This window comes from Mycosarcoma maydis, chromosome 7 (assembly GCF_000328475.2).
Source record: "Mycosarcoma maydis chromosome 7, whole genome shotgun sequence".
NCBI lineage: Eukaryota > Fungi > Basidiomycota > Ustilaginomycetes > Ustilaginales > Mycosarcoma > Mycosarcoma maydis.
In genome coordinates, this window is record NC_026484.1 from 432,079 (window position 1) to 450,215 (window position 18,137).

General features: G+C 54.6%; 5 protein-coding genes across 5 annotated transcripts; 3 read left to right on the forward strand and 2 right to left on the reverse strand.

The window, feature by feature from the left end:
* Positions 1 to 585: 585 nt before the first annotated feature.
* On the forward strand, positions 586 to 4,341 carry UMAG_02951 (uncharacterized protein; the record flags this gene model as incomplete). Its single annotated transcript, XM_011391053.1, has 1 exon — positions 586 to 4,341. One exon carries the CDS (start codon positions 586 to 588, stop codon positions 4,339 to 4,341), a length of 3,756 nt encoding a protein of 1,251 aa, XP_011389355.1.
* Positions 4,342 to 5,059: 718 nt separating this feature from the next.
* UMAG_10332 (uncharacterized protein) lies at positions 5,060 to 6,679 on the forward strand (the record flags this gene model as incomplete). The annotated part of the gene is made up of 1 exon (XM_011391187.1): positions 5,060 to 6,679. One exon carries the CDS (start codon positions 5,060 to 5,062, stop codon positions 6,677 to 6,679), a length of 1,620 nt encoding a protein of 539 aa, XP_011389489.1.
* A 352-nt stretch (positions 6,680 to 7,031) lies between these two features.
* Positions 7,032 to 8,519, forward strand: UMAG_10333 (uncharacterized protein; the record flags this gene model as incomplete). Its single annotated transcript, XM_011391188.1, has 1 exon — positions 7,032 to 8,519. One exon carries the CDS (start codon positions 7,032 to 7,034, stop codon positions 8,517 to 8,519), a length of 1,488 nt encoding a protein of 495 aa, XP_011389490.1.
* Positions 8,520 to 9,206: 687 nt separating this feature from the next.
* UMAG_12200 (uncharacterized protein) lies at positions 9,207 to 12,164 on the reverse strand (the record flags this gene model as incomplete). Its single annotated transcript, XM_011391277.1, has 2 exons — positions 9,207 to 10,720; positions 12,002 to 12,164. The coding sequence occupies 2 exons, from the start codon at positions 12,162 to 12,164 to the stop codon at positions 9,207 to 9,209; spliced, it is 1,677 nt and encodes a 558-aa protein (XP_011389579.1).
* A 739-nt stretch (positions 12,165 to 12,903) lies between these two features.
* UMAG_02954 (uncharacterized protein) lies at positions 12,904 to 17,955 on the reverse strand (the record flags this gene model as incomplete). Its single annotated transcript, XM_011391054.1, has 1 exon — positions 12,904 to 17,955. One exon carries the CDS (start codon positions 17,953 to 17,955, stop codon positions 12,904 to 12,906), a length of 5,052 nt encoding a protein of 1,683 aa, XP_011389356.1.
* Between the last annotated feature and the right edge of the window lie 182 nt (positions 17,956 to 18,137).

Here is an 18,137-nt window from a genome sequence, read left to right on the forward strand (position 1 = left end):
CAAACAGTCTGCTAGTGTGTTTCCTGGTCAGCCTCCTTTCGACGACGATGGCTCTACGCCGAAGCGTTCCCATTCCGGAACTGCTCCGAGAATGACCACAGATACAAGAAAGGCATCGTCGCCGTCCAGAGTACTGCGCCACTGGAAGTTCGAGACCAGTATGCGAACAGATCAATCACGAATCGCACTGGAATTTAATTCACGATTAGTTACATATAAGTTAACTTGTATATAAGTTACACGATATATACACGAAAACTAGTTTGCTGTTAAGAGATGGTCATTCGCACAGTTTTCATCGTAGAAAATTCTCGCGACGCGTCTATGGGCAGCGCGCCGCGTTGAGTGGAATGTGTTGGGTTCTAGCCTGCAGCTTCGCGACTGATGAAAGGTTACCAGAAGCAAGCTCGATGCTAGCTGTTCTTACGTCTTCCTGTTGCACTCAAAACACCTTCGGTCTTCACCGCATCACCTCCGTTCCACCAGCTACTGAAGCAGATGAGGTTTTCATACTACTGGCACAGCGACTCGTGAAAACCAGCCAAGCTCAAACGCAAGCTACGGCTTCCGTCCAATATCCTTACGATGGCCACCAAGGACGACTACTCTGAAGATCTCGAGAATGATGCAGACCTCATGACCGACTTCAGCGATGATGAATACGGGTACCGACATGAAGAGGGACACAATGATGAGGAGGCTGCGCCAAACATAGAAGAGATCCGCGAAGCCGCCGCCGATCTTTGCAACCAGATCGGCGAATATGACTATGGAGACGAACACGATTGGGACGGGGAACAATACCCGAGATTAAAACGATGGAAGCATCGTCCGCGCGCGCTGGGCTCTCTACGCTCGCTTCGCAAGCTTTGGAAAATGGACGACGACGATCCGACACGCAAAGTGGCGCGAGCCTTTGCAGAGAACGAAGTGCTCCAGCACACTATTCTACCCGCTCTGCTCGAGAGCGCAGGTCAAGGAAAAGAAGGAGATGCCATTGCATTGGCATGTACCGATCTTCTCACTGCCATGACCTGGCCTTTCGACGGCTTAGAAGAGTTACGCGAACAAGAGAAACAAGGTCATCTTGACCTTGCCGAGCTTTCCGAGATCACCCTCCTCGACGAACATCTGGTCAACTACAAATCCGTTATCCTGCGCAACCGATCGCTTGACCAGCAGCACGATGTGCTCGGTGTGGTCATGCGCTACCTCTTGCTACCCAACCTCGCAACCAAACATCATGAGAGATCCACTCTCGCTACAGGCATCATTAGCATGTGTCTGCACCTGTTCCGTAACCTGCTTGCCATTCGCGATCCGGTCACCACAAGTTTGAGCAGCGTCGAGCGACTCTCGAACGCAAATTTGCAGAGCGAACTCATCTTGTCTATGCACAAACACCATATCCTTGATGCGCTTCTCATGCTGTCCAGCAGCGCAGAGACGCAGGCTTACAATGCTTGGAACGCCGTTGCATCCGAATGCATCTTCCACATCTTCGTCGGCACAATGGTCAAGACGATCGCCGAGCCCACCTTCTCTGGCTCTGGTACGAGGATGTCTCACGACTCGACACCAAATGCCAGCGCTTCCAATACAGCAGGCTCTTCATCAAATGCAAATGCAGGGCCAATCTCTTCTTTGGCCGAGAGTCTAGCGATGGAAACCAAGTTGAAACGTGCCTCGGCTTCCGGCAAAATCGCGACGCGCCACTCGCGCTTCGGCACGACCATCAACTTTGTAGGTCCAGATGGCGAGCTTCGCGTCGCTCGCAACCAAGCGGCTTTGATCAAACCGGTGGCTCAGCTTGCTGATGAGGCAAACCAAAAAGGCCGACGTCGTGCTCAGAGACGCAAAGATGCGCAAGAGAAAGGCGCACCGAAGCTCAAGTCCAAGTGGACGCCAGATGCTGCTCTCGTGTTACAGGAATGGGCCGACACGTTTGTTCAGTCGGGCTTTGAGCCTTTGGCCAAGTCTGTCCTCAAAGATATCCGATCTGAGCGAGACAAACTTGGCGATTTGGACGTGGCACGTGTTCGCATCATGCAACTCGGTGCTTTTTTCCTCGAGTACTTTCTCTTACGTCGCACAACGGCTGCCAAGCGTCGCAATGCCGCCAAGACGGCGGGATCCGTCCAATCAACTTTCGCGCAACGGGCGCTCGATTTGCAGGAGCCAGATGAGCAACACGAAAGAAGCGGACAAAGCGCGGAGCAACCCGAAGAGGCCGAGGAATGGCCTTTTGAGCTCGTCAGCCAATGGCTCGAACCATGGGCCTTCCGTATGGTGCTCGTTCGTACAATCCAATCACAAGAAACCAAAGCATGGCTCGAGTTTGTCGCCTCTGTTCGACTCTGGATCGTGCTGCTTCGACTCGTCGACGAGCTTGCCAACAGCAAAAAGGAATCAGAGAGAGATGTCGCTGAGGGCCTTCAAGCCGAATTCTACTACATGGGCGAGACGCTCGAAGCCTGCCACGCCATTTTTCGATCGTACACCACGCAGAGCTTTGCCTTTCTCGACGCTATCATCGCATTCGCCTACGTCATGCCCAAGATGCTCGAGCGATACGCGTCGAATCGCGACCACATGTACGTCCAGGCCAAGAAGCAGGTGCACCGATCACGACAGGATGGCGATCTGGACACCGATCAAGACGAAGCCAGGCAGATCAAGGAGCAGCTCCAAGAGACGCGGTCGGAACGTGAGTTCCGCTTTGCCGACTTCCAACGCAAGCTAGCCACCAAGCAACTCGCCAAAGCCTGCATCGTCTATCTAAGGCGCTGGAAGGACAACAATGGTACGGAGGATCAACTCAATGAGCTGGTGACGGTGATGCATCGAATTGCGATCAAAGCCAACGACTACCGACAATTTTTCCTCGCAACTCACCGTGACTATCTACGCTTCATGATCAGCGGTGACACCATTAGCGCGTTTGAAGCGCGTGCACCGACGTCGGCGCCGAACCTGAGGAAGCTAATTGACTATATTCTGCGCAAGTTCAGCAAGTTGAGTCCGGAAGAACAGTCGATCTACAATGCTGGCAAGCAGCCTACTCGTCAACCCAAACCGCCAAGGATGCCTGCAGAGATAGTTGTGCGACCAGGAATGACACCCGACCAAGAGATCGGAGTGGCTGTTGGCTTGTTGCTCAAAAAGGAAAAGATGCCAGCGGTGCTGTGGATCAAGTCGGCACTGGAAATGGCCAGCGCGATGCGTACCGAACTTGTGTTGCGATACGAAGAGGAGGAGGCGCAGCGATCCATACAAGGCGCAGGTGATGACATGATGCTACTTGGCGAGCTTGAGAAGCACAATGAATCGCCCGTTGAGCGCTTCCAGCCGTACGAGTTAGCCTATCATGGCAACGACGAGCTTCGCACAGATGCGTCGTTGATGCCCGAGCTCAAGTTGCTGTGCCGACTCGTGGGTTTGGAGGCGAACGACAACGAGCTGGTCAATTGGAGATGGTCAGTCCCCAAGGAGATCCTTCCAGTTCACCTTGACCAGAAGATTGAGACCATCGAGCGCTACATTCGAGAGCCGCTCGATACACACGGCCGAGAGCTCACGGCACTTGTCATGCGCATCCGCAAGCCACGGGTGGCAGGCGAGGCAGATGCCGACGTGCTTGATCCGGCTGATCTTCCCGATGGCTGGAATGGCGCGCAGAGCGATTCAGACGAGGATGGCGACTACTTTGATCGCATCCGTGCCAGTCGAAGCCTTGTCAGCGCCGACCATGTTGCAGCAGAAGGCGGACTGCTTCGAAGGAGCGGTCCCAAAAAGAAGCTTAGCCACCCAACCAAAGGCGATGGTTCAAGGAAGAAGAAGCAGATACAACGTATCAAGCAAGACATTATCGACGACAGCGATGATGAATTCGCTTTTGCCTTGGCTGATCTCCAACCGCAAGCACGGACAGATGCTGACGCCGACAGCTCCAGCGATGACAAGGAGGAGGAGGACGACGACGACGATAACATGGACGATCAAGAGACTCCTGCTACAAGCTCAGTTGCCGATTTGCAAGAGCAGTTCGACCAAGGCAAGTCGAATGCGCTCGATGCTTTACGTACCGCCAAGCAGCAACGCAGCAATACGGAGCAACCGCCTCTGCAGGACGCTGGCGAGCGCATCAATCGTCGAATGGATACCAAGCGACTCTTTCTCGCCGACAGCGATGAGGACGATGACGATGTGCTGGCGCTCTCATCACAGGAGCCAGCTGATATTTCGGCGACATCTGACAGGACGGCAACCGGCCCTAGTGTCTGGGCGGGCATTGCGAAGAAGCGCAGATTGGCAATTCTCGACGATGAAGATGAAGATTGAATTCCAGAGTTTTGCATACATCGTCAGACCATCTCGATTCTGGTGCAATTCGCTTTCAATAGCATAAACATGCCTCATGCCTGCGTTGATATGCTACGTCGAGGTGTGAGTAGCGTGAAAAAAGTCTGGTTGAGCTGACCCGGATTTACTATGACTCACGACTGTTTGCGGACGTTCTGAATAGCCGGGGTCCCGGATGTGGCGACTTGAGCCCAAGCACGAAGGCAATAGATGACACGGTGAGTGAATTGGCTGCGTGTTGCGCTTCAGCATTTGCCGTTAACTAAGCGGCGCGATCGATTTCACATTCACGACTCACGATTCGTGATTTCTGCGCGTGGTGCACGGCGGTCGGATCATGTTGCAGATTTCGTCTCAAACCACCACGACACTTTTTCATCCTAGATCTTCGCACATCCAAGCACGTCTTGTGTCCACAGTCACTACTGTCGTCGCACTCTACGTCCTCTCACGAAGCATCCATATCCAGGCTCAACCTCGGGGGCGTAGACTCATATGGTGTTTGCCTGTCAACCTTGATCGCATCATTGCAGCCATACTCGATCTAGCTTCTACAGCGGGACGGCTTGGAGCCGTGTTCCGTACCTCGCTGCCTTTGCTTTCTTCTGCACGAGTATCCTCGCTCAGACCGACAAGTCTTATTTCATCGCAAGTTTTCTATACGTCCACACGTTATCTCTCGCATTCAGCCCCCACAATGGCGTCATCAAGCGTGAGCAGTAACAGCGCCATCTTGGCGCACCTTTCGCATGCGCTTCTGCGCATCTCGCGCATCCCACCAAGAGTCATCGCTAGCCCGCCAACGCAACCTCGTCGCGCATCGGTGGCCATATTGCTGCGCGTTCGACCCACGCCGGAGGACGAAGCGTGGCTTGCACAGAGCCACGATCCGGAAGCGCAGCATGATGCTGCGCGTGCTGTAGAGGCTAATGCGAATCATGATCTGGAAAACTCGGGCGTGCACATCTCACAAGCATCGCTCGGGCATGCACCGAATGCTGGCGTCTCGTCGCTCGCCTCCAGCATGGCTTCGGCTGACCTCTCGTCGACTCTGAGCAGCTTCTTTGAGCTCCCGTGGGTGAAGCGCGGAACGCCCGAAATTCTCTACATCAAGCGAGCAGCGCGTATCGGCGACAATTGGTCTGCCCACGTCGCGTTCCCCGGCGGGAGGAAGGAAGAAGGCGATGAGAATGGACTATACACGGCTATGCGCGAGACGTGGGAGGAAGTCGGGATCGACTTGGCCGAGAAGGAGTTCTCCTGCGTAGGGCAGCTCGACGATCGCGAGATCACTACGAGCTTGGGCAAGCGTCTTCTCATGGTGCTTTCGCCGTACGTGTTCGTGCAGACGTCTCCGTTCAGCCCGCTCCCGGATCTGCAGCCGAGCGAGGTGGCTTCTGCGCACTGGATTCCACTTTCGCTGCTGTATACGCCCAAGCCGAAATGGGGCACCACGTCGGTGGATATCAGCAGTCGGCTTGCGCCCAAATCGCCGCTGGTGAGGTGGGTGCTGCGTGCATTGGTGGGCAAGATGGATTTCAAATGCATTCTGTTGCCCAATGATCCGGTGGCGGTAGCTGAGTACGACGAGAACGATGACGATCACGTTCATTTGCTGGCAGATTCTGCGGCTGTCGGAGGCGAGAAAGCCGGATCGTATATCGCGCGTGCGGAACAAGGCAGCATTCGACCAGAACTCCGTTTGTGGGGATTGACTCTGGGGATGACGCTCGACCTGCTATCGCACATGACGACGTTCAGCAGCAGTTCGTCATTTCGCTCTGGTGCTATCTCACCTACTCCGTTGGAGCCTTCTTCTCCTTCTCGAATCTTGTCGACGTTCGGCTCGGTGCCACCTCTTCAGGATGCGGCATCGAGCTCGATGCCGAGTGCGTCGGAGCTCGTTTCTTCACCGCTCGTCTCGATCAACCGTGTCATCGGTCGTGTCAGGGACGAATTCCACCTTAACCCTCCACCGGCATCGCATGCGTTAGCGCCAAGCCTCACCTCAGTCTTCCCCAGGTTCTCGTACCCGGACGTGAATTTTTGGATCTGGTTCTTTGGCTGGAGGTACCGCAACGTGGTACGAGGTTGGGAGTCGAGCGTGGGTACGAGGACCGAGAGGAAGTTCAATTGGAGCGGTATGGCGCTAGGTGCGTTCTACAGCGCTGTCAGGAGGGCGCTCGTGGTCGCGGTGATCTTGAGGGCGTTGGGAACGCTTTCCGCCGGAGGAATCGCGGCATGGCTGGTGGGTAGAAAGGTGAACAGGTCTAGGAAGGGTTTGCCCGGGCTAGGGTTGGATGAGCTGTTGTCGTGACAGGCGTAATCATGGGAGATGCTTGTGATAGCAATGCCGGGCAACTGGTTTTTTACATGAATGTCTTTTGCTGATCATCTGATGGGCAGTAGCATGTGGCAACTCTGAATCGACTGTGAGCCACGAGTGACTTATCGAAGAGTATCGAACACTGTTCTGAGTTACGCGTGCGATATCCAGCGCAAAATTTGGGCTGCGCTCAGTGGTTGGGTGGGCTTGGCTCAGCTTTACTTTCTTGGACCCTGAAAACCTTAGTTCGCAGTCGTGAATAACACTGGCGATTCGTGATTTGCTTCTTGGTTGCCTTGTCACCGTCACGTTGCACAACGAGTTGGTCCGCTCCAACTGCATCATGGTGACAAGACTACCCAGAAAGCAGCAGTCTGGTGCAGCAGGTGACGTAGTTCAAGATGCAGCCTGGAATTCGACGGATTTGCGCAAAGCTCCCCGGGACATGAATCGTATTCCCGGATCGACGGCGTCGATGACGGTGCAAGAACGCAAGAAGGATGCGCGCGCATCCACAGACTCTTCCACATCGTCTGCAGCTTGGTCGTCTCAGCTGGCAACATCGTCAACGCTTCGCGGAAAGACAGCCATACAGGCTATGCAGCCGTTTCTCGATTCGAGCACTACCTCCTCGTCGCCAATCCAACCAACCGACATCCAACTACTTACCAAATCCATCCTCTCGAACCAAGAACGACAACGCGTCATCCTGTACTACCAAGAACAGCTCATCCACTCTGAACCGTCTTTGAGCGAGTTGAAGAAATCCTTGCTTTTCCTATCCTCGTCTTCATGGGGCCAGATCTTGGAGGAACGAAAACTAGCCGAGAAATGTTCGTACCCTCGATGCTCGAATGCGTCCCCCTCGCGTTCCGGTGCGACAAACGGCAGGTTCCGTATCAATCTGCGCAACAAATCCGTCAAGGCGATCCAGGATCTTGATCTGGGTGAAGCGGGAAATACGTGGGACGATTTGAAAGAGATGTTTTGTTCCAAAAAGTGCTATGCTCGATCTGAGTGGATTCTGCGATGGGTGCTAGGCGAATGTGAGATCGGGTTAGAAAAGCGTGATGCGCAAGACAGAGGTGCTAGAGGCGGTGGTGGAGTGTTAGGTGGAAAGTGGCAGAAGTTGACGAGTCAGGGTGGATACGAGCAGGTCGAGCTGCTGGAAGATATCGAGCGCGAGTCCGGCTTGAAGCTGGAAGCCGGGGAGATGTTCGTGGATCGAGTATTGGACAGCGAACCGCTGAAGCAAGAGGTAGCAGCCAAGACGATGAGACAGGGTGCTTTAGAACCGCAGTCTACTGGTGCGGCTTGTCAGGTGACGAATCTCTTGCAAGACTTGACCATCGTTGAACGGCGCAAAGACTCTACGTGCGCGACACCAGGTGCGAGCGCTTGCACCAACAGTACCAATTCAACCGCATCGCATACGAGCCAATCCACTCCCACCTCAAAAACAGCGTACGACGTCGATGTGCCCAACACTCTCGGGTCTCGTTTCACGCGCAACTGCACCGACAAAGACGAGCGAACCGACGACGATACGCACCCATCGTTCGAGCAGCGTCAACGCGAGATATCGCACATTCTACGCTATGCGTCTCTCGCCAAAGCATCACGCTTGGTCTTGGACCGAGGTATGGACAGCACGAGCGGCGCTGTGGACGATGCGCATCTGTCCGTCGACACGCGCGATCGTAGTGACGATCAAGAGCATACACCTGTGCTGGACGCCCAAGCTGCAGCAGAACGTGCACATCTACGCCGTATCATGGACGACGCGCTCGATGTGCGTCGCGACCAACGAGAGTTGGGCCTGTTGGATTAATCTTACCATCGCGATCGCAACAACAACGTGCAACGGTGAGTCGTGAATGCATGTACATATACACCCAAATTTTCATCCACTTCTAGCCACCCCATCCCTGATTCACCATCGCGCCCCAGCTGAATAACGACTCTGCGCATCACAAACGATGTGCATTTCCGCTTGCACAAAAGGCTCCCTACTCGTTTTGCTGCGCTTCGGTTTGACCTCAAGCAAGTCCTGTAGTGCACAGAGCATGCATGATGCAACATCCCACACACATCAAACGCACACGTGACACATGCAAGCACCAAGCAATCTTGAAAAGGTGACACAAGCAGCATCCGATTGACATTTGGCCCATAGGGAGAAGACACGATCGAGCTAAGCATCATCGAGAAACGTAAGCCAGGCGTAAATTTATGGGAACAGACATTCAGGATCGAAATGTGGAGTTGAGAAAGGAGATTAAACTTTCAAAGTGCAAGGTGGGCAGGAAGGGATGCGTGCGATTGAAGACAAGCGGGCGGAGAAGGATGCGCAGTAGCACGCAGCATGTTGGGGAGAAGCGGGTTAAAGGTCGGAGCGAAGGAGAATCGAGGGAGGGGGCGAGGCAAAGGTAGTGAAACACCTGACCTAGGCATTCACCATTCGTGATTCACGGTTCGTGAATGCCTGACGTTCGAAGAACGGATCAAGCGGACGCTTCTACGTAGACTGCGTCTGCACCGCAGGTAGCTCGCGAGCACTTGAACCGTCATCAGACAAATCCCTCTTGACATCGGCGTCCACCTCAAGATCACGATCCAACTTGTGTCCATCATTCGGATTTCCACTACCGTGAAGACCCGCAAACCCAGCGGGCCTGTCTTCAGGCAGAGCCCAACCGCTGACGTCGAATTCACGATATTCGAAAACGGTGAACTTGCGACCGGTCTTCTTGCACCATACCCACGTGACAGCTGCCCGGATAGCGCACGTTACAAAAGTCCAACCCAGACTTCCGAGAGGAGCGGCAATAAACGCACCCAGCACGCTGTAGTCGTCAATGTACAGTCCGTTTGGCAATCCGATCAGCGCGATACCTTGCGAAGCAGAACCGAAGAAAATTGTTCCGAACAGGAAGACGGTCAAAAATCCTCCGACTGCTCCTCCGACTGCGTCCACTCCGTTGAGGAAGTACAACCGAGGTACGAGACCGAGCAAGAAAGCAGGGATACAAGCAATGGCTGCCAAATCGGCAATCAGAAACACTTCCAAAATATCAATGTTCTTGACAGCGAGTACCACCGAGGGGATATTGATGAGGATCAGGATGGCTCGGCACCACCAGATGTTGACACGTCCCAAGAACACGTCGTTCTGAATCGTAGAAATTTGGGCCGACTGAAAAGTGTCGTATGCGGATGAAGAGAGACAGCCGCAGAGAACAATCACAATCCCCGTGAGCCAGTTGGGAAGCGTACCGAGGATGTAGAAAAAGTTCAAGGATCCATCGTCTTCCGCAGTAGGACCATTGAACAGGCCAGACCACCATGCCAAAGGTCCGGCCATACCGACCAGCATGCAGACGGCGAAGAGAGGGATGGTGGCACAGATGACCGAAATGTAAAGAGTCTTGTTGTCCTTTGAGGCAAAAGCACGCTGCCAGAAGCCCTGGTTGAACATTTGACTGAAGATCAATGCGGCAGGCAGGATGTACCACAGCTCGCCACCGAGTCGCTGCGGCTTGAGCAGCCCCGAGGATTCGACCCGAGCATGGTCAATGTCGAGTTTGACACCTACAGCGATGGAAGCGATCACAATAAAGATCAGGATGATGATGGCATTAACGTTGTCCGTGTAGAGCGAGGCCTTGAAACCACCGTACGTAGTGTAGATGGTGGTGATGATGGCGATGACCAGAGCAGCGATGGTGGGGTTGACACCGCCGAGCAAGTTGACCGCAGAGCCGTAAGTGTTGAGTTCGACCAGCATGAAGCAGAACATAAAGCCGACAAAAATCAGACCGGAAAGAACACCGACAGGCCATCCGAAGCGACGGCGGATGTACTCGGCCAGCGTGAAACCGTCAGGACAGATGCGTCGAATCTGAGGTCCAAGCCAGGCAAAAAACCAAAGAGGAGCTACAGTGGCGAAGCAGTAGGCGACTAGACCAAGGATACCAGCTTCGGGGATGACAGCAAGCTGAGGGTAGCCGAAGAGAAGCGACGAAGACATGTCTGTGGAGATAAAAATTCAGAGAAGGAAGGAATCGGGTGAGTAAGTAATGTCAGCCAAAGACAACGAGCGCTGTACAGGCCCAGAAATCAAGCAGTGGTGAAGAAGCAATCTGCCATCGTGAGAGGACAAAAATTTGGGCCGAGCAGCCTGATGACTTGCGCAACTTCTAGTCAGACGCATGCCTGAAGCAAAACGGTCTGCTTTTTCCACCCTTGATCTGGAGCCTGCAACGACGTCTCGCACCAAGCACGATGGGGTCGAACAAGGGAGAGGTGGGGGGATGGTTGCTCCTCGTCGGGACGGCTCCTATGGCAGCTTGGGTGTCCGCGAGCCCGACTGTCCCAGTCGACAACTTCATGAACACCATCAAGCGACGCGTAGTAGCTCATACGCCGAACAAGGGTGGCTACATAGTTCAGAAGTACATGGGTTGGGATGGAAAGATAGAGGCAAGCAGCATTCCCTTCGCGAGTCCTAACTCGATCAGGTAATATCAGCATCCTGGAAACGCATCCTACTCAAAACCTGCTTTGTCTAGAAGGGTAGCAAAGCTCGAGGTGGAGCAGTGATGCGAACCAATGGGATGCCGATGACGGTATGATCTCAGCCCGACGTGTCTAGTTGGTCGTGTGAATGCAGAAAAATCTGCACATGAAGCCACAAAACTAACCCAAGGATCTGCATTCTCACCATCGCTCGGTCGCATGACAAAGTGATGAGAGTGTGCAAATCAGACAACGCAAGCACCCGTAGCTGATGCCAAACTGATTGAGCTTGGTCTTTGTGAGGCTTGATAACCCGTCTTGCGTCGGTTGTGTTGTGACAAGGGGACCTTGCATTGTTGTTGTTCGTTCCCGATGGTGCGAAACGTCTCCTTTAGATCTTGTGCTTTCGTTCTTGGTAAGCTCGAGCATGTTGACTTCTTTGACGGTCTTGACGGTCGGTGATCGCTTGGCAACGCAAATCGGTTACGATGCAGGCTTGACGGCGTCCTCGGAGTCGTGGTTGCAATCCAAAGCAAAATGGGGCGTACATGCGCCACAGCCAAAAATCAAATCAGGGGGAAAGGCGTCGAGCCACAAGCAGGGGCGGGGAGAGAGAAAGACCGAACATACGATCAAGTAGGGGAACATCGCTCGGGGAACATACCTTTGTAGACTTTGTCACTGCAAAGCAATCTTTACCCATCCGTCCGAGATCCGCTGTTTGCAGCGGTGGGATGGAAATACGAGAGGGTTGGAAACTTCAAAATAGGGAGGTGTGCAGCTAGGGATACTGACTTGATGCGAACCAATTGAGCGTCAACGGAAAAGCGCTTTGGGTTCGAAGGCCAGACAAAAAGTCGTTGGCGTTGCGGACTCGATAGCCGGCATAGAGACCGACCAGCATGAAACCGCACAAGGTCGAGTAGACCAAAGCGTTGGCTTGATGAACTTCCAACATGATTACTGTTTGCAGGACAAGCAAGTGGAAGGAAGGCAGAGAGGAATAAAGTATGGTGGTGGTATAGATGACGGTGGCGATGTGAGGCAGAGAATGTCATGAGTCATGAGCGAGAGAATTTTGATTAATATGTTTATAGAACGTGAGACAGAGAAGATCTCGTATATCTTTTGAGAATTTTGGAGAAAACCAGTCAAGTTGAATTGAAATTGGCCCGCCAAGAGCCAATCACGAATCGTGAATCAGGAAGAGATTCACGATCTTGGTTCCGTTCGTGTTTGCTGCAGGAACGCACGCATCGATAGGAAATCGGAAAACCACGAACGACAAAACCCTTTCCTTAACTGTTCATAGTTACTGTAACTAACTACAGTAATTTAACGTCAATCGTGAATCAATCGTGAATCGTGAATTACGAATCCTGCCTGCTGTACATCACGCATCGTGCATTCACCCAAGGTATTTGAGATTAAGTGACAGAACTTGGGAAGCCCTTGTCCGCCTTTCACCGCACGTTGGCAACTACAGTCAATTTCGACTAACTTACGCTAAAGCTTCGCCTGTCCACTCTCAAGTGGCGGTAAGAGTGCCCCACGCTGGCCTTTCGCAAACCACACCCGTGCCTCCAGTCACGAGTGATCATGGAATGTATTGAAAAAGAACGAAAAAGTCCATGTATGAGATGATTACACGCCAAAATCATCAATGGTGAACACCATGTACGTGATACGGAATCCACTCAACTACCCCAGACAGCCCTCAAGCTATTATACTTGTTCTCGCCAATCGCCTTTGTGGTGCCTCTTCCGCTCATCTTGATCTCTGAACCATCGACGCCTCTCCAGGTGTCGCCACTGTTGAGCGCATCCAAGATGGTCGTGTCGAGTGCAACACCATTCAGCATATCTCTCATCGTCTCCTTGTGCTCCTGCTCTTCCTTCATGCCCTCTCTCGGAGACTTCTGAAAGTTTGAGAGGAGCTGTGTGCTGAGCCGTTTCGATGACCGGTCCTTTTTCGGTGATGGTTGTGCACGCATTGCAGTCGGGCGTACGAGCTGGGGTGCGGGCAACGCACCTGGCTGCAACACTGGTTTCGGAAGTGGTCGCTTCTCCGGTTTCGAAGCATCCGCAGCCTTTGCAAAGACAACCTTTGGCGTGCTCGTGTTGAGAAATTCAACTGCTGCGTTGCTCTTCATCAGTTCGGGCTTTGCTCCACCCGAACCACCGCCAAACGTAGCAGCGATGGATGTAACTCCCCCCAACGTCGCAGAGGACGACATAGCTTTTTTGCTAAAGTCGAGCGCCGGTGCTCCACCCAAAGCCGATGTCCGCGGTGTGGGTTTGACCGTTGATGTGTTGGAGGACGAGACGCTGCGAGGAGCCGCGTCTGATGAACGTGCGGTCAGCTTGTCAGTGTGAGCTTCTTCTTCGTCGCCGGCAATCTTTGACCACAGCTGTGCGACCGACGCAACACGTCCACCTCGACCGCCACGAGCTGAGCGGGCGTCGTAAGCGCCAGCTTCTTCTTTGGTGGACGTCGGAGCCGCAAGCATCTTTTCAACCCGCGTGGGGATTCCCACTTCGCGAGAGACATGTCGTTCCGTGTTGGCATTGGCAGCCGGAGCGGTAGTACAAGTAGGGACAGCTTTGGCCGCAGAAACCGCTGTTTGCACGTTGCTACCAGCCCCACTGAACGAGGGCAGACCGGGACGAGGCCACGATGGCATCGACGTTTGGCGTTCACGTTTGGCCTGCGAGGGCGCTACCGCGCTGGAAGGGCTCGGCACAACAGCAGCGGTTGCTGAAGCGGTTGATCCGAGGCCTGAGAGACGACGGCTGATCGGATGCTCCTTCAGCGCTCCTCCCAATTTCCTGGGAGGTCGAATGTCCGACCCGTCCACGAGCGCTCGCAGCTCAGCCGAGAGTTGAGGAACCGGCTCTTCGTCTGCTGTGGCTGAGGCAGCCGATACTTGGGACAAAGCGAGATCAGACATAGTGTGAGCTCGCGGCACGCTCTCCGTTGTCTTAGGACGCGAAGCCTTGCCCTCGTACAACGGATTGACCACTTGGGACGGCGACCGATGGGAGAAGGAGGATCGATCCACATCGCCATGTATGCCAGATGCCGCCGGTGCTTCTTCTTTCTGCATCAGAGAGAGCACCGATGCGCTCGGCGTACCTGGCATGTTCATGTGCGAATCGTTCGGGCTTCCGGCATTGGAAAGCCACCCATCGACACGATTAACAGCTTGCTGTCTCAGCGCGATCCGGTCACGGTCGCTTGTCCTGCTGGGAGTAGCCGAGATAGGTGCTGTGGTCTTGGAGGGTACCGAAGGAGCGACAGAGCCCGGCGCGCCGCCAATGGCTGCCTTGATCCTTTCGACCGGACGGCTGGCAGCGCTGGCCGTGCTCCGCGTTTCTTTGATCCTCTGCAACTCAGTTCGGGCTTGGATAGTTGCGGCTTCCGCAGCTTGACGAGATTGACGTTCAGTCTCCTCCCGCCGCTTTTGCTGCAAAGCCTCCTCTCTCTCTCTCTGAACGCGGTCAGCCTCTTCCTTGCGTTCAGCTTCCTTCCTCTCGAGTCGCTGTTCTTCTTCTCTCTCTCGCAAGTCACGCTGCTTCCTGACCTGTTCAGCGATCCTCTCCTGCTCCAATCCCTGCTGCTGGGCGGCAAGAGCCCTTGCAGCCTCTTTTCGCGCTGCCTCCTCCTCTGCCGCAGCCGTCTGCCTCGCCTGCTCAGCCTGCAACTGCCTCTGACGCTCTTCCGCTGCTCGTGCTTGCTCCTCGGCGCTCCTTCTCTCGGCTTCTTCTCGAGCCAAAGCTGCGGCACGCAATGCACTGCTCTTGCGCGAGCGAGTAGAGTCATCAAACACAGCAGGTGCAGATGTAAGCGGGCTGGAAGAGCTCTCGGCTCGTGCGATGTTGGCCATTGTCACGGCAGCTGGCGGGGTGTTGCTGATCTTGGGCGTTGTGGACCGCACGAGATTTGTCTCCAACGCGTGCAGGCCAATTCCGTGGGATGACGACGAGCGCCTCAACGAGGTAATGGAGCGTGCTGCTGTCAATTGGCTCTCGTTCATCTGTCTGACCTCCGCAGAAGGGTGTTCGTGTTGCAGGTGCTTTAGGATGGCTGCCGAGGCCTCGACCGAAGCGCTCATCTCGTGCGTGCGTGCAACAGGCTGGCTCGGAGTAGAATCTTCAGCGGAGGCACTCTCAAAGATCTCGCTAGCCTTGAGTCTGAAGGTACCTGTAGAAGAAGCGTGTGATGTCTCCCTGTGACGACTGATCGAAGAATCATGCATCGGGTCTGGCGCCGGAGTTGGAATGGCGTCTTCCGGTGCTTTTCCGGCACCAGATCCAAACGCATCTTCATCCGGTTGCATGCCCATCGCAATCATCTGCCTCTTGACCTCCTCTTCGTCCTCCTCTGCCTCGGCCATCGCCTCGAATTGCTCAATGTTGTTGCGCGAGACGCTGTTACCTTTGGTACGCTTTGCATCCGTGATACCAGTCTTTCCGAGGGTTGGAAGCTTGGACATGGTCTTGACGGTGCCAGCTTGTGACTCGCCGTCTTCTTCGATCGTTGCAAGGCCGGCAATTGGGGGTGCTCCGCCGCCTCCAGAGATCATCGGCATTGACGGCTGCGGTGGCGGGGCCGAGTACTGTTGCATGCTTGGACTGGCGACGATGATGCTTTGTGGCTCTGGCATGTGTGGAAGCGTCTCGTGCGATGTGGTCTGATATGCTGCTTGCGAAGGAAACGATCCGCTACAGGGCTCTGCAACTGGCAGAGAGGTTCGAAGTTCGCTTGCAGTTGCAGTTGGAGGAAAAGGCATGAAGGGTTGCTGAGGAGAAGCAGCAATGGAAGCAGGATGGTCGTACTGTGCAAAAACAGCAGGCCCTGGAGAAGTCGACATGGCCCGCTGTGAAGCCGTCCAGGCCATCACTGGGTCCACGTGCTGTGCAAAGGACTGTGCTGACACTGCATTCTGCACCATGTCGGGGGCAGCACTGACGGAACGCTGGATGGAGTGGCCTGCGGCAGCGGTGGGCGGAATGAGTCTGCTAGCATTCCAGCTATTGGCCGTCGGGTCCCACTGCACGTGGCCATCGGGGCCCAGCATGAAGGGCTGAGCCTGCAAAGGGAGTTGAATCATACCTGGCGCAGCACTGGCAGGTCTCATCGGCCCGGCAAGGTGTGTCGGACCCGGCATGACGGGAGCGGGAGACCAGCCTCTATTAGCAGCCAGACGCTCCACTTCGAGCATACCAGCGTCCATTTGGGGATGACCATGTGCATTATGCCCATCATGATGATCGTAAAGGTGTTGTTGTGGATGCTGGTGATGTGCGTGCCCATGCACGCGACCTTGGGAATGGCCGATGGATGAGTTGGGACGTTGTGGAAGCGAATGAAGCGGAGGTCCCGTGTGAAGGTTGTCCAAAGTCAACTGAGCCGGGGGTTGTGCGCTCGCAGTGTGTGCAACGTAGATGGGGATCTCGACGGTAAGATCCTTAGCAAAGGAGCCAAGCAGAAGGCTGACGAAAGCAAACGTTCGCACTTCGAACAGACGCGTTTTGCGAATGGTTCGCAGGTCTCTGGGAACGTCGACAGCGACGGTGCAGACAGACTCTTTATCGGGGTGGAACTCGTATTCGCGACCCTTGAAGATTTGGTCGTGTACAATCTCGGTGATGCGTGGCTCGAGGGAAAGCTTGTCGGGACTATCGTGGAAGCCTTCTACGCTTCCGACCGGGAAGATGAGACGGCGAGCTAGCGCAACCTTGATGCCGCCGAGGTGTCGCTTTGTGTTGTTCTTGATGCCGCAGCGGATGAGGAGCTGGCCACCTCCCCAAAAGAGCTGCTCTGTGACACCAGCTTCCAGCCAGACAGCGCCGTTGCCACCCATGAAGAGGCGAGTATCGCCAACCGCTTGGACCGGTTCACGGAATCGAGGGTGAAGCTGGTCGGACCACTTTTCAAGGACAAAGGCTTCTCGACGAGCTGTGACGATCATTTTTTCTTCGTTGTACCACGTCTGCACTGTCGCTTTGAGACCATAGCGAAGCGAAGCGTTGCCGGCGAACGTGACGCAAGATGGAGCGGAGGAAGGCAAACGGAAGCTGAAGGGGAAAGATGTGCGACCTTTGCGGGCCGTCCAGTATCCATTGATGGGAGCAGCTGGTAAAACGGCGTTGGAAGGAGGCAGCTTATCGCCTTGGAACATGGTGCGGTTGTAGAGGAAGAGCTGGGTAGCTGCATGATCGCGCGATGTCAACTGCTCGACAGCTTCGAGCTCGAGAGCGATCTGACCAATGCGGAGCCTCTGACTAGTAGTACACGTCAATTCGACCTTTCCGTTGATGGCACCGCCTGCTTCGAAGAGGTTGCTAGAGAGCACGACATCGATCTTGACCTTGGGATGCTTGGTAACCATGTTCATGTGATCCTGTGCACGATCACGGTGCTCTACTGGATCCTCGAGACCGCCAAATTCGAGATCATAGCGAGAAGGGATGCGAACTGCCGGCGAGACGGAATGTGCACGCGAAGCCGGTCGAGAGTGCGAGACAAGGGCACGATCGAGCGAGTTGCCAAGGCTGTCGATCTCGCTGGGCGGGGGTGGAAGGCCAAGTTCGGGCTTCCAAGAGAAGGAAGTGCTTGTAGCAACACCATGCTCGTGTGACATGGGCGAGAGTGGTGTATCGTATGGCTGATGGTGCGGGTGATGATGGTATGACGCTGCTGATGCTGGGCGTGCAGCTGTGAATGGGCTCTGAGGAGCAAACATGGTGGTAAAACGGAAGGTAGGTTGGTGCGATAGTGAAGAATGCTAGGTGTGGATATGAAAGTTCGTTGCCTCGCCGCTTTGAAACGTATCGTGATGGGTCGTAAGTGTTCGTAAAGAAGATCGTCTAGAGGGAGCTTGTGCTTTGCGGCACAGGTGCCCGACTGATCGCTGCGAGAAGCTAC